The sequence below is a fragment of the Hemiscyllium ocellatum genome, chromosome 31, assembly GCF_020745735.1.
Source record: "Hemiscyllium ocellatum isolate sHemOce1 chromosome 31, sHemOce1.pat.X.cur, whole genome shotgun sequence".
NCBI lineage: Eukaryota > Metazoa > Chordata > Chondrichthyes > Orectolobiformes > Hemiscylliidae > Hemiscyllium > Hemiscyllium ocellatum.
In genome coordinates this window covers 7,547,921-7,562,000 of record NC_083431.1, presented here as the reverse complement: position 1 = coordinate 7,562,000, position 14,080 = coordinate 7,547,921, and the positions used below count along the sequence as shown (strand labels likewise).

The 14,080-nt window shown below is 39.2% G+C and overlaps 1 protein-coding gene across 1 annotated transcript in view; it reads left to right on the top strand.

Annotated features, from left to right (window-relative positions):
• The window catches only part of LOC132830223 (uncharacterized), a 51,037-nt gene that overhangs the window by 22,464 nt on the left and 14,493 nt on the right, over positions 1-14,080 (top strand). Inside the window, exons 7-8 of the mRNA XM_060847756.1 lie at positions 2,621-2,799; positions 12,148-12,291. Coding sequence (XP_060703739.1) covers positions 2,621-2,799; positions 12,148-12,291 — 323 coding nt within the window. The remainder of the gene's footprint in view (positions 1-2,620; positions 2,800-12,147; positions 12,292-14,080) is intronic.

Below are 14,080 nucleotides of genomic sequence, written 5' to 3'. Positions count from 1 at the left end.
CTTCTACTCCCACCTCTTAGGGTCTTATGACTTAATGATGTGAAGTTTGCTTTGTTGCAGTGCCTCCCATTCATGATTCGCTGCCTAGGCAAATTTCTAAAGGATGGTAATCCATGTGAGATGTTAAAGGACAAAAGGTGCCTTTAAATTCTACTAGAGGAGGAGGCAGAAAAATAGATTAAAAGTTGGCAAAAAGAATTAATTGATACTTTTTTTTATCTATCTTGCTTTTTCTATAAATCAGTTATGGTACTGCACAATACAGGAGAATGAAAATATATGGGAAGAAATGCTTGCAGCTTAGAAGGAAAAGAGAAGAGTTCAGACCTTGATCAATATCAATATGATATACAAGAATGAGAAATGACAGGGAGTTAAGAAGCTTAATGCAAGATGACAGCAGCAGAGTTGGGGCAGAATTTGGGAGTGGGTTGGAGGTGAGAGAACTGCATAATCAGATGAGAAGGTATCAGTGAAAAGCCTGACTCTGTTTGATTTAGACAATGATGGGGGTAGCTTGAGGATGGTCTTCTAACTTAGGGGTAAATTGATAATCTTAAATAACAGTAGAAATCTCTGCAGAGTCAGGGAGGGAGTTTCCTAATTGGCCACCCTGTGGTCCATGGTGGTTCCCCTTAATGGTAAGTACCACTTTGCTGAAAGAACCCTCCCAAATCCTTTACAATGACCGCAGTCCTTCTCACAGGGCTTTCCTAACTGTCCTCATTTAGTCTCCCAACACATTTGTTTTCTGGGGCCTCATTAATGGCTGCTGCTCTGAGGCCTTCTGCCAAGTCAGTAGTGGCCATCGCATCCGGTGGTACTGCTGCAACTTAAGAGGTCCTAACCTACACAGCTTGTCTACCCTCTCTTTGTCTGGCAGCTCTTGAAGATGGGATCCTCACCATTAAAGGCACTAGAACCCTGACAGAAAGCTTGATAAGCATCGAATCCCGTTGGAGTCGCTAGAAATGGCTTTTAATCTGGTGGACAGGGACCACAGCTGCAGACAAGAATTTCAAGCGGTTTTATTATTTTTCTATCCTTTGACCAAGAGTATGGACAAGTATATCAAGGCTTCTTCACATTTTGGAGCAATATTCAGGACTTGGTAGTTTTTAGAAAATTAACAATTGTTGAGGCAGAAAGAAATGTTGGCATAAAAGAGGAAATAATTCTTTGGAGCAGCTTGAGTAATAGACAAAAATTAGGAATTTATTTTGGACCAGAAGTGAGGCCATGTATGTTGCCTAATTTTTTAGGTAAAGGTCGCTCAGGTATAAGGAGAAAATACAAATATAAGTACAGATCACCCATGATCTAATTGATTGCCAGAACAAGTTTGGAAGCTAGATGATCTACTCCTGGACCCATATTCTTAAAGAAAGACTCAGGATAAAGTCATAAGTTGGGAATGGTAAATAATCAGTTAGACATGATTTATATGAACAAACTGTTTTTCAAAAACTGAAATACGTGAGATTTTTATAGTCCTATTTATGGGCTGGGAAGAGAATCAGGGTATAATGACTCTGAAGAAGGGTCACTGGATCTGAAATGTAGACTCTGCTTTCTCTCCAGGAATGCTGCCAGATCTACTGAGTTTCTGTTTTTGTTTATGATAATGACTTAATTATTGTGAAGAGGTAGGAGATTGTAAGCATTGTAAGTGTGTAGCTGAAGGAATTTAATGTATGTGGAATGAAATTATCATTAAAAGAATGTACAAATTTGAGTGATTACTGTGGAAGGTCATTCCTAACTAATGGAAGACCTTAAATGATGAAATACTGCATGGATACATATGTTTGAAAGGAAACTAAACAGCCATGAACACAGTTTTGGGATGCCTTACAATGACTACTTATTCAGATGAGCACAGTACCAGACATGTTGCGGACTTTAAAGACAACCAAGATGATGATAGGTAATTTACCAAAGTGCTAAAGAGCAAAATGTGATGGATAGGATTTCTAAATAATTCTTCATACATTTCTGATTTACTTATGTGGATTAACTGACTGCTTTAAAGCTGATTAATACAGGCTAAGAAGGACTCTCCAAACTATCTGACTTGTTCTACACTTGAAACAATGCATATCACTGTCTGATGTACAAAATTTCACTTCAAAGGCATTATTCCTAAGCCAAAACATTTTCTTATAAAACAAACAGAAATCATTCAGCACAGACTGCTTGTAATCAGTCAATTTAAGATGAAGGGGCTGTGTCCATGGTGTATGAAAGCATCAAGGTTAGAAAAAGTGAGAAAGAAGCAGATAAATCAAGAAATTGTGATAACAGGCATTGCATTTTAAAAATGTACAGAATGTAGAGGGAAGGCAAGACAGGGAGGTAAACCATTTTACTGTTTAGCTTTCAAGTGATGACAAAGAATACGTTGGAAGAGAAAATCCTGTTTTTCAGCACACTGAAGTTATCAGGAGAAGGAATACCATTAAGCATAGAGAGTACAAGAGAAGAAAGTTCAGACCAGCAGTGAGCCAGTAGAATTAAAACAGGGACTGCTGTTGAGAAAGAGGTTGATTCCTTTAAAATATATCAAATGATTTATTTTATTTTTATATTATATGTTCTTCCTCTGTTTCCTTTATAAAAGCTGAACATCCATATGAACTGGCCATGTACCTGCATCTGCTCATTTGCAATCTGTTCCCAAGTTGGCCTGAAATTTTTGGAATGGCAGAACAAGTCATGAATCGTCTCAAAAAAGAAGACCCAGAAATCTTCACACACCTTCTTTCTTGTTTCATGAAAAACACCCTAATTGAGCCCAAGGTGAGAGATCATTGAATTCAAAGACTTCATTAGTAAATGTTTCTCTACCAGAAAACTGGACTGAAAAATATTAACATTTTTACCATATATAACAATGCTTCCAGTAGGTGGCCTCACTGGATGCAATTAAGCAAAGATGTCTATATGTAGAAACATGCAAACTAGGAGTAGGTGTAGGCTATTTGGCCCTTCGAGCCTGATCTGCCATTTCGTAGGATCATCGCTGATCCTGTCTCTCACTACTACAATCCTGCTTTCTCCCCATATCCCTTGATGTCTTTGAAACCTTGAAATATACCTATCTCTTTCTTAAATATATTCACACAACACCAGGTTATAGTCCAACAGGTTTAATTGGAAGCACACTAGCTTTCGGAGCAACGCTCCTTCATCAGGTGATTGTGGAGGGCTTGATCGTAACACAGAAATTATAGCAAAAATTTGCAGTGTGATGTAACTGAAATTATACATTGAAAAATTAACAGACAATCAATTTTTCAATGTATAATTTCAGTTACATCACGCTGCAAATTTTTGCTATAAATTCTGTGTTACGATCGAGTCCTCCACAATCACCTGATGAAGGAGCGTCGCTCCGAAAGCTAGTGTGCTTTCAATTAAACCTGTTGGACTATAACCTGATGTTGTGTGATTTTTAACTTTGTACACCCCAGTCCAACACTGGCATCTCCAAATCTTAAATATATTCAGTGACTTGGCGTCCATAACCTTCTATGATACAGAATTCCACAGGTTCACCACTGTTTGAGCGAAGAAATGTTTCCTTATCTTGGTCGAATTTGGTCTACCTCATCCCCTGAGACTGTGTCCATTGGTTCTAAGTATCCTAACCAGAGGAAACATCCTCCCTATATGTAGAATTTTATACATATCAATCAGATCCCCTCTCATCCTCTCAACTCTAGTAAACACAGACTCAGTCAAACCAATCCCTCCTCATAAGACAGTCCTGCTATCCCTGGTATCAATCTAGTGAACTTCTACACTCTCTCCTTTACTCCAAATATTCCCAAGTATTTCCTTTCTTAAGCAGGAAGACCAAAACTCTATGCAATACTCCACGTGTGATCTCACCAAGGTCCTGCTGTTTCTGAATTTAAATTATCTTGTAACAAAGGCTGATATACCATTTCTTAATCACTTGCTGTGCCTGCCTGCCTACTTTCATTGACTGGTTTACAAGGACTCCCAGATCACTTTACATACCCACACTTTTCAATATATCAACATTTATATCATACACTTCTGGTTTTCACACCCAAGTATATAACTTCACTTTTAGCCATGTTGTACTGGAAATCTCCATGTTGTTTGCTTAATATACATGCTAATTGCTTTTTCAATTAATATATATATATGCTAATTGCTTTTTCAATTAACTGTCAGTAAGTTTGAAGTATCACAATCAGGTGTACTGAATTTTTATTGTTGCTAAAATTGGTTATGAAAGTTTTTAAAAATTCATTCACGGGATGACAGTATCATTAACCAGATAAATATTTTTTGCCCATCCCAAATTGCCTTCATGAAGGCAGATCAGCCATACTTGTGAACCACTGCAGTTCATGAAGGAACAATGATACAGTTCCAAGTCACGACGATAGGTAACTTGGACAGGACATGCAGCTGGCTGTGTCTCCATGCATTCACTGCCCTTGTATTTCTCAGTGGTAGATGTCATGTATTTGGAAAGTACTGTTGAAGAAGCATGGTGAGTTGCCACGTTACTTCTTGTAGAAGTTACTTCCTCTGTGTGTAGGCGGAGGAGGGAGTAAAACTTTAAGGTGGTGGATAGGGTGCCAATCAAACAGGCTACTTCATCATGGCTGGAGTTGAATGGTTGAATACAGTTCTGCTGCTGATCACCTTTACTGTCCCATGAGTTTTGAGTTTCTAGATCTGTTTGAAATTTGATCCATTTAGAAATATGGTAGAGCCACAATATGATGGAGGCTATCCTCAGTGTGAAATAAGATTTCATCCCCATAAGATCTGTGTGTTGGTCACTCCTACCAACAAGGTCATGAACATCTGCATCTGTAGTAGATAGATTTGAGAAGAGAAGATCCTGGGTTTTTGCCTCTCATTGATTCCCTCAGCATCTGCTGCAGACTCAGTCATAGAACATTACAGCGCAGTACAGGTCCTTCGACCCTTGATGTTACGCCAACCTGTCATACTAATCTGAAGCCCATCTAACCTACACTACTCCATGTCCGTCCATATGCTTGTCCAATGATAATTTAAATGTACTTAAAGTTGGCGAATCTACTACCGTTGCAGGCAAAGCATTCCATACCCTTACTATTTTCTGAGTAAATAAACTACCTCTGACATCTGTCCTATATCTATCACCCCTCAATTTAAAGCTTTGCCCCCTTGTGCTCGCCGTCACCATACTTGGAAAAAGGCTCTCTCTGTCCACCCTATCTAACCCTCTGATTATCTCTATAAAGTCACCTCTCAACCTTCTTCTCTCCAAGGAAAACAGTCTCAAGTCCCTCAGCCTTTCCTCATAAGACCTTCCATCCATACCAGGCAACATCCTAGTAAATCTCCTCTGCACCCTTTCCAAAGTTTCCACATCCTTCTTATAATGCGGTGACCAGAACTGTACACAGTACTTCAAATGCGGTCGCACCAGAGTTTTGTATAGCTGTAGCATAAGCTCATGGTTCCGGAACTCAATCCCTCTATTAATAAAAGCTAAAACACTGTATGCCTTCATAACAACCCTGGATTCTGGATTAGTGGTGCTGGAAGAGCGCAGCAGTTCAGGCAGCAGCCGAGGAGCAGTAAAATCGACATTTCGGGCAAAAGCCCTTCATCAGGAATAAAGGCAGAGAGCCTAAAGTGTGGAGAGATAAGCTAGAGGAGGGTGGGGGTGGAGAGAAAGTAGCATAGAGTACAATAGGTGAGTGGGAGAGGGGATGAAGGTGATAGGTCAGGGAGGAGGATGGAGTGGATAGGTGGAAAAGAAGATAGACAGGTAGGACAAGTCATGGGGACAGTGCTGAACTGGAAGTTTGGAACTAGGGTGAGGTGGGGGAAGGGGAAATGAGGAAGCTGTTGAAGTCCACATTGATGCCCTGGGGTTGAAGTGTTCCGAGGCGGAAGATGAGGCGTTCTTCCTCCAGGCATCTGGTGGTGAGGGAGCGGCGGTGAAGGAGGCCCAGGATCTCCATGTCCTCGGCAGAGTGGGAGGGGGAGTTGAAATGTTGGGCCACAGGGCGGTGTGGTTGATTGGGTGTGGGTGTCCCGGAGATGTTCCCTAAAGCACTCTGCTAGGAGACATCCAGTTCTTAACAACCCTGTCAACCTGGGTGGCACCTTTCAAGGATCTGTAAACCTGGACACTGAGATCTCTCTGCTCATCTACACTACCAAGAATCTTACCATTAGCCCAGTATTTTGCATTCCGGTCACTCCGACCAAAGTGAATCACCTCACACTTGTCTGCATTAGACTCCATTTGCCACCTCTCAGCCCAGCTCTGCAGCTTATCTATGTCTCTCTGTAACCTACAACATCCTTTGTCACTATCCACAACTCCACCGACCTTAGTGTTGTCCGCAGGCTTTGCCCTTCAGAGCCTGGTTGGTAGTAATTGAGCAACTATTGATGCTGGTCATTGAAGCCTCCCATCCAGAATATATTCTGGGCCTGTATCTCCCTCAGCACCTCTTCTGGTTTATGTGCAGCACAGCGGAGCACTGATCAGCTGAGTGGGTGCAGCAGGTAACAATCAGCAGGAGGTTTTCTAGCCTTGATTTCATTTAATGCCATGAGACCTGGCTATGGAGTCAATGTTCAGGACTCCCAAGAAAATTATCTGTCTGTGTGCTGCTGTGCCATGACCTCTGGTGCATCTGTCCGCTCAAGTATTGGGTTACTCCCTGAGATATTGTCTGTCATTAAGCAGGAAAATGTAATTTTGGCTTTTATTGCTTAGATTTTGGAGTTTAAATATAGGAAAGTCTTGTTACAATTGAACAGTATGTTAGTGAGGCCACATGTGAAATTACTGTGTACAGTTTTGGTCCCCATATTTGAAAAAGAATATACTGGCACTGAAGACAGTTCAAAAGAGATTCACTGTACTGATTCCTGGAATGAAGGGATCGACTTATCAAGAGTAGCTAAACAGATTAGGCCTTTATTCATCAGAAGAGTGGAGTGATCTTATTGATTAAGATTTTGAGGGTTTGACACAGTAGATGTTGAGAAAATATTTCTTCAACCAGTTACAGAATAAGTGGAGATTCATTTAAAACTGATATATAAAGGGATTTCTTCTCACAGAAGATAATGAATAACTGGAATTTTCTACATTAGGCAGCTATGGAGATTAGATCATTGAAAGTATTTAAAGAGGAAGTAGTTAGATTTTTGAAATATTGGGAGTTGAGGGCTGTGACGAGTTGACATGAAAAAGGAGTCGAGGCTACAGGCGGATCAGCCATCATCTTATTAAATAGCAGGACTTGTGTTTGGCCAAATGGTTTACTGTTGCTCCTATGTCTTAGGTAAGGTATGATTCTATGAGTACAAACTTGAGACTATCCCTTGATAACTCTTTCTGCATAGATGCTGCCAGACATGTTGTTACTCCAGCATTTCCTGTTTTTATGTAACTTAGTCTGATCTCCAAAGTGTGACACAAATTCCTTGAAGTTAGGGGAATACCTTTGGTTTCTTAGGTTTGCCAGTGGTCTTTTAGACTGTAGCAGGTTTAATTCAACTGAGTGCAGAGATAGGTTTATATGACAATTGACAATGGTTTTGTGGTCACTATTACTAATTAGCCATTGCAATGCTGGAATTTGAACTCACGGGCTTTTGCCCGAAACGTCGATTTCGCTGCACTTTGGATGCTGCCTGAACTGCTGTGCTCTTCCAGCACCACTAATCCAGAATCTGGTTTTCAGCATCTGCAGTCATTGTTTTTACCTGTTGATTTTAACCATACTGCGAATCCTCTTGCAAGGATGCCTGCCTTGAAGTTTTCCACCTCTCTCTACAAGAATCTCAGGGAGTCCCTGTCCCACTGCAACTCCCAGGTCATTTCCCCTGCCCTGAAGCTCCTACCTGCCTATCTTCTTTTCCACCTATCCACTCCACCCTCTCCTCCCTGACCTATCACCTTCATCCCCTCCCCCACTCACTCATTGTACTCTATGCTACTTTCTCCCCACCCCCACCCTCCTCTAGCTTATCTCTCCACGCTTCAGGCTCACTGCCTTTATTCCTGATGAAGGGTTTTGCCTGAAACATCGATTTCGCTGCACTTTGGATGCTGCCTGAACTGCTTTGCTCTTCCAGCATCACTAATCCAGAATCATGGGATTCCAGATATTAGCCTCGGTCTCAGGATTATGAGTCCATAGACATTACCACTACACCACCAGCTCCCCTGCTTTCCTTTTCATTTCTATTAATCTAATAAATCTGTAAAATGAAAATGTATGTGTTAGACTTGAAAATATAATAAATTATTATTGAATATATGTGAAAAAAAAACCACATAGATTCAAAAAAGTAAATTTTGTGAGGTTTTACTTCAGGAATGAAACCTCATTGAAACATATTTGGATTAAATGTTTAGGAGGTCAGCACACATGATTCGTCATTCTTCAGAATTTCTGACACAGAATCAGAGTCCTACAACTTGGAGACAGGCCCTTTTAATGCTGATCAAAATGTCCATCCACTCTAACCCCATTTCCCTGCATTTGGTCCATATCCTTGTAAATCTTTTCTATCTATGTGTTTGTCCAAATGCCTTTCAAATGTTGCTAATGTACCTGACTCAATCACTTCTGCTGACAGCTCATTCCACGTACGTACTGCCCTCTATGTAAAAAAAAAGTTGTCTCTCAGGTTCTCTTTTAGTTTTTCTCCTCTGATCTTAAATTGATGCAATCTAGTCCTCGATTGCCCAACTCTGGGAAAAAGACTGAGTGCATTCACCCTATCCATGTCTCTCATGATCTTATACACTTCTGTAAAAATCCCCCTCAGTTTCCTACACTCTAAAGAAAAAAGTCCTAAATGTCTAACCTCTCCCAATAACTCAGACCATTGAGTCCTGGCAACATCCTTGTAAATTTCTTCTGCACCCTTTCTAGATTAGTAACATCCTTCCGATAGCAAGGTGACCAAAACTGAAACAGTACTCCCAAGTGCAGCCTCACCAATGTCCTGTTCAACTGTTACATAACTTCCAAACTTCCATATTAATACCCTAACTCTAATCAGAAATACATTCAATGAGGTATACTGTTTCAATCCCATCCATTGAGGCACATTATGGAGAGCAAAGCCCCACATACTCCAATGTTGCTGTTGAAAGTGCAATGTGATACATGTTCTTGCAGTTACCTTTGAAAACCTTTTTTTGTTCTCCCTTCTTTTAGAAAAGGTGTTGATCTGTGATAAGTTAGGGTCCTTGCATCTGTTGCCAGTGGTACATTTCCTAGATAACTATTCTTTACATGACAGTCTTGACAGTAATGCTGACAAACTAATGAGTTAGCTTAATGGGTGCAGCTTAGATTTAACATATTGATACCATGACTAAAAAAAGTTAAATTGTGAAGGCTAGAAGTTTATAAACCTCTTGATTATAGAATATTTAGAGGTGCTAATATTGAGGTGTTTAAGATGATCAAAGAATTTGTGGAAACAGAGAGAAACTGTTTTCCTTAAGGGGAGTCCAGAAGAAGGAGCAGAGCCTTAAATTTGAAGATAAGGTTCAAGACTGAAGTCAAGAAGCACACCTTCAAACAAAGGTAGTGGAAACCCAGAGGTCTCTTACCTAAAAAGCTCTTGATGCTGTAAGTCAAGTAAAAATTTCAAAACTAAGATTGTTAGGTAATGTTAAGCAAGAGTATGAAGGAGTGCAGAACAAATGTCTGTAGAAAAACTTATGGGACAGGTCAACCACAATTGAATTGAATTGAATGATGATGGGACAGGCTGCAGGGGATTAATGGGCAGTTCCTGTTCCCATGATCCCATGTTCCTTTGTTCCTTGGAAGAGTATCACAGATGAGGTTAATCAGGTCTTTATCCAGTGTCCACGTGTCTCTTTCCTGCAAGGATTACTAGATATCCATCAGGATAAAGAGTATTAGCGATTTATTTCCTCCCTTGTCCAGGGTACCAAGACTGAGATCAGCTAATTCAGCACAAAACATAAGTTAGACCACAGGTCATTCATTATATTTGGTTTCACACTGACTTTACCAACTGAAATTTTAGAAAAGCTGACTAGTAGATAACTTGATAACACATTGACTACGTGTTCAGGTCATCACAATCTGTTACAGTAGTGTTTTCTATTTTCTGATAAAGTTGGTGTGAAAAGTTTCTGCAAAAGAGCAAGTCCTGCTCTTGCAACATGCAAACAATAAAATGAGAAATCACCCCACTATCAAAGTATTTAGCAATTTTAAAAATCTCCAGCAAGTCCAGCAATATAATCAAGGTTAGAGTGGTGCTAGAAAGACACAGCAGGTCAGGCAGCATCCGAGAAGCAGGAAAATTAACATTTCGGGCAGGAGCCCTTCATCAGGAATGCTGCCTGACTTGCTGTGCTTTTCCAGCACCACTCTAATCTTGACTCTAATCTCCAACATCTGCAGTCCTCACTTTCACCTGTATCAATATAATGTCTGTGGCATAATATAATCAAAGGCTGTGTCTTTGGCATGTGAATCCTGTATGAATCTACACAGATACACACAGCCACAAATATGGCCACAGGATCACATTTTTATTACATGTTGTATTGAGTTTGCCATTTATTATTAAAGTCTGCTAAATACCCAAGTAGTAGTTTATTTTTCATTTGGTTATTTTAATGTGATATGAAATAAATCATGAACAACGACTCTAGCTTTGTTTTATTGTCTGAACCATGGTGAAGAAAAAGGTTTTAGCCGTTAAAATTTGTGATAATTGTCTTAACAACACCAATTTGCATTTATCATTGATGACATTGTCATCTTCAGTGTAGAAGGCTATGTTTCCAATATTCCACTTCAAAAATTTAGCATACAGTCCAGGCTTAGAATTCAGGGTAGCTGTGTCACTTTGTGGCCTAGATCAGGTCTAAAAATAAAAATGGAGGAAATACACCAGCAAGACTAGTGGCATCAATGTAGAGAGAAGCAGAGTTAGTATTTAGGCATGTGAGCTTTCATTAGAACGTGCAAAAATTAGAACTGTAATAGGTTTCTGAACTCATATTTGAATAAAGCAGTTTTAAATATGAATCCCTGACTTTGTTTAGTCTCATTGTTCTTTGTTATTATCCTCCTCTCTCATTCCTCTTTTTAATTTACTTTGTTTATGGATAGCACCTATTCAGAATCTTGCCATTCATAACTCCTGTGGTTACCATGAAGGACTCTCATTCTTAACGTCTCCCCTTGTCTAAGGTGTGCTGACCCTCAGGTGAAACCATGACCAGTCATCGCTCTCTCTCTCTCTCACATGAGAGAGTTGCCCTATGTTTTGGAAGAATATGGCAACTTTACCTTTTAAACATAGTGTTCTGAAGAAGTAAAATTGGACTCAAAATGATAATTCTGATTCTCTCTCCACACATGCTACCAGACTTACTGAGTTTTTCCAATATTTTCTGATTTTTATTTCAGATATCTAGCATCTGCAGTATGCTACTTTGATTCCTCTAGACATATCTCTTTTGTTTTAACCTTGTCCCAGTACCCTACCTTTGACATTGCAGCATTAAACATTTTGATATTTAATCACTCCTGCTGTCTTCCCTCTCATGGACTGTCCCATATATTCTTTTTATCCTACGATCCCTTTCATTTAATGCTTGCAGGCAGTTATATTTTTAATTTTCCCTGATTCTGATGAAAGTTCATAGATATGAAACAATAACTTTATGTCTCTTTCCACAGATGCTATTAGACCTGGTGAATATTTCCAGGACTTGTTGTTATTACAGATTTCCAGCATCTACACTATTTCGCATTTATATTCAGATCAATGTTAGTTTTTATTTACTGCTTAAATTTACCACTAGAATTTTATTTCATGATAATAATTATTTTCTTTTTAGTTTGGTCAGAAGGTGAGTGTGCAACCTGTTCTCAGGTGCTTGGCAATGCCATGCTATAACAGCCATTGGGATCTGTGACTAATGTTGGAAAGCAGTTAGTCAACCTTGCTGACCTCTCTTATTACATGAAGTTGTCCTTTTAAGAGAAACATGTCCATGCCTGAGCCCTCCTATTTCATGCTATTCCGGTATGAGTTCATTTTTAAAATTTGCTTTTGTTTTGTATTCAGGAATTTGTATTGGAGCAGATTGCTCGGGAGAAGGCACAAGCTGAGGGATTGCATAATATTAAGCTTGGCTCTGAAGAATTACCTCACACTGGCAAAGAATTGTTGAGAAATCCAATACTTGGCCTCAGGAAATGGATGGGAGAGGTAAGAGCAGAAGAGGGGTTTGTTCAATGTTTGGAATGTCCTAATGAACACTATAAATGCAGGTCTTTGACTTTTTTCTTCCTTTTCCCTAAAATCAGTGTCTCACACTGGTTCATTGGTAAATAAAGGTGTGTGTGTGTGTGTGTGTGTGTACGTGTACACACAGCTTCAGGTGAACAGTGCCATTTATTTGAAACAAGGCTAGAAGAAAGTTAAACATGGGACTGTGATACTGTGATATCCTGTCACATAGGAAGACAGAAATGGCCAAGATCTTCATGAATGTTACAGCTGAAGAATAAATCCCAAGTAGCTTAGGAGAAAACTTCAGAAGAATAAAACCGATGGAACCTGAGACATGGAAAACTCATAAGTTTGTTCTGAAAGTATTGAGAAGGCAATATGAAGAAGATTTCGGAAGTCAATTGCACCTGTTCCAACTGAACAACTTTAAAGTGCAGGCAGGTGTCTCTTCATTGAGGTTTGAGTCTCTACAAGGCTCTTGTTGAGGAAAATGGTTTCAGCCTCTATTTCTGATGTTTGTAGTAAAATTATTTCAATCACTTTTCATGTACTTTCTTTTCCTTTTGTGTGTAATAAATGTTTATATTCTTTAATTAAAAGTACATTAGCAGTTCAATGACTGACTACCAGACTAAACAAATAGCAAAGATAAAACATATGATCTATCAAGCTATCCTTCAATTTAGGATCTGTCTTGTCCAGCATTACCATCAGCTCGCATCGTAACACTGGCTACTTTTCAATTGCCTCATCAACTGACTGTTAGATTTATAATTTTTTTAAAAAGTGAGGTCTTTCAGCTATTCAATTGAAGGAGCATCAATAGCAATTCATTCCCTTTCTAACGTCGACACATGTTTTATTCAAAATCTCAAGATTGCAATGAGAAAGACAAAATGTAATATATTTTAATTCCTTCTTCCAAGCTCTGGAGTACCAAGTTTACTTGCTGACATATTACTACTTGTGTCAATGATGCCAAGATAGATAGCTTTGCAAATACTTTGATGGAAACAAGAAATAAGAAAGAGAATTTTTGTCAAATTAAGTGAATGGGTAAGATTGTGGCAAATGAATTTCAATGTAAGCAAATGTGAGATCACCCACTTCGGGTCTAAAAGGGGTAGAACATTCTAAATGAAAAAAATAGAAAGAATTTGGAAAGGTCCAAGTAGATTCATGGGTAGATAAACAAATCATTACTGTGTTATGAACTTAGACAGAAACAAATGTTGTGGAATGCTGACCTTTATATTTAGAAGATAAAGTTACTAGGGGGTTGGAATTCAAACTTCATCTATACAAAGCCTAGTTAGACCAAACTTAAAATACTGTGAACAGTTCTAGACATTATACTTTGAGATAGACTTGGAGTAAGTGTAGCATACAATTACAAGAATTATACCACAACCTGTGGGACTAAATTAAAGGAAGTCTTTTTTACCTTTTTCTAAAAGGATGTATAGGTGTATGCAAATTAAGAGCAAGTGTTGGCTATTTTGTCTCTCAAGTTTGTTCCACTACTTGATAAGAATATGGCCAATCCAATTATGGTCTCAACGTCACTTTCCTGCCTACCTTTCAAACTCTTTGTTCTCTTGTTAGTCAGGTATCTAATCAACTCCCCTGAAAATTTTCGAAGACACTGCTTCCTGCACCCTATTGTAGAAAGGAATTCTGCAAGCTCATAACCCTCCTGAGAGAAACATTTTCCTCATCTGTGCCTCACTTAAAATACCCCTATTGTCTCTCCCAAGGGGGAAAC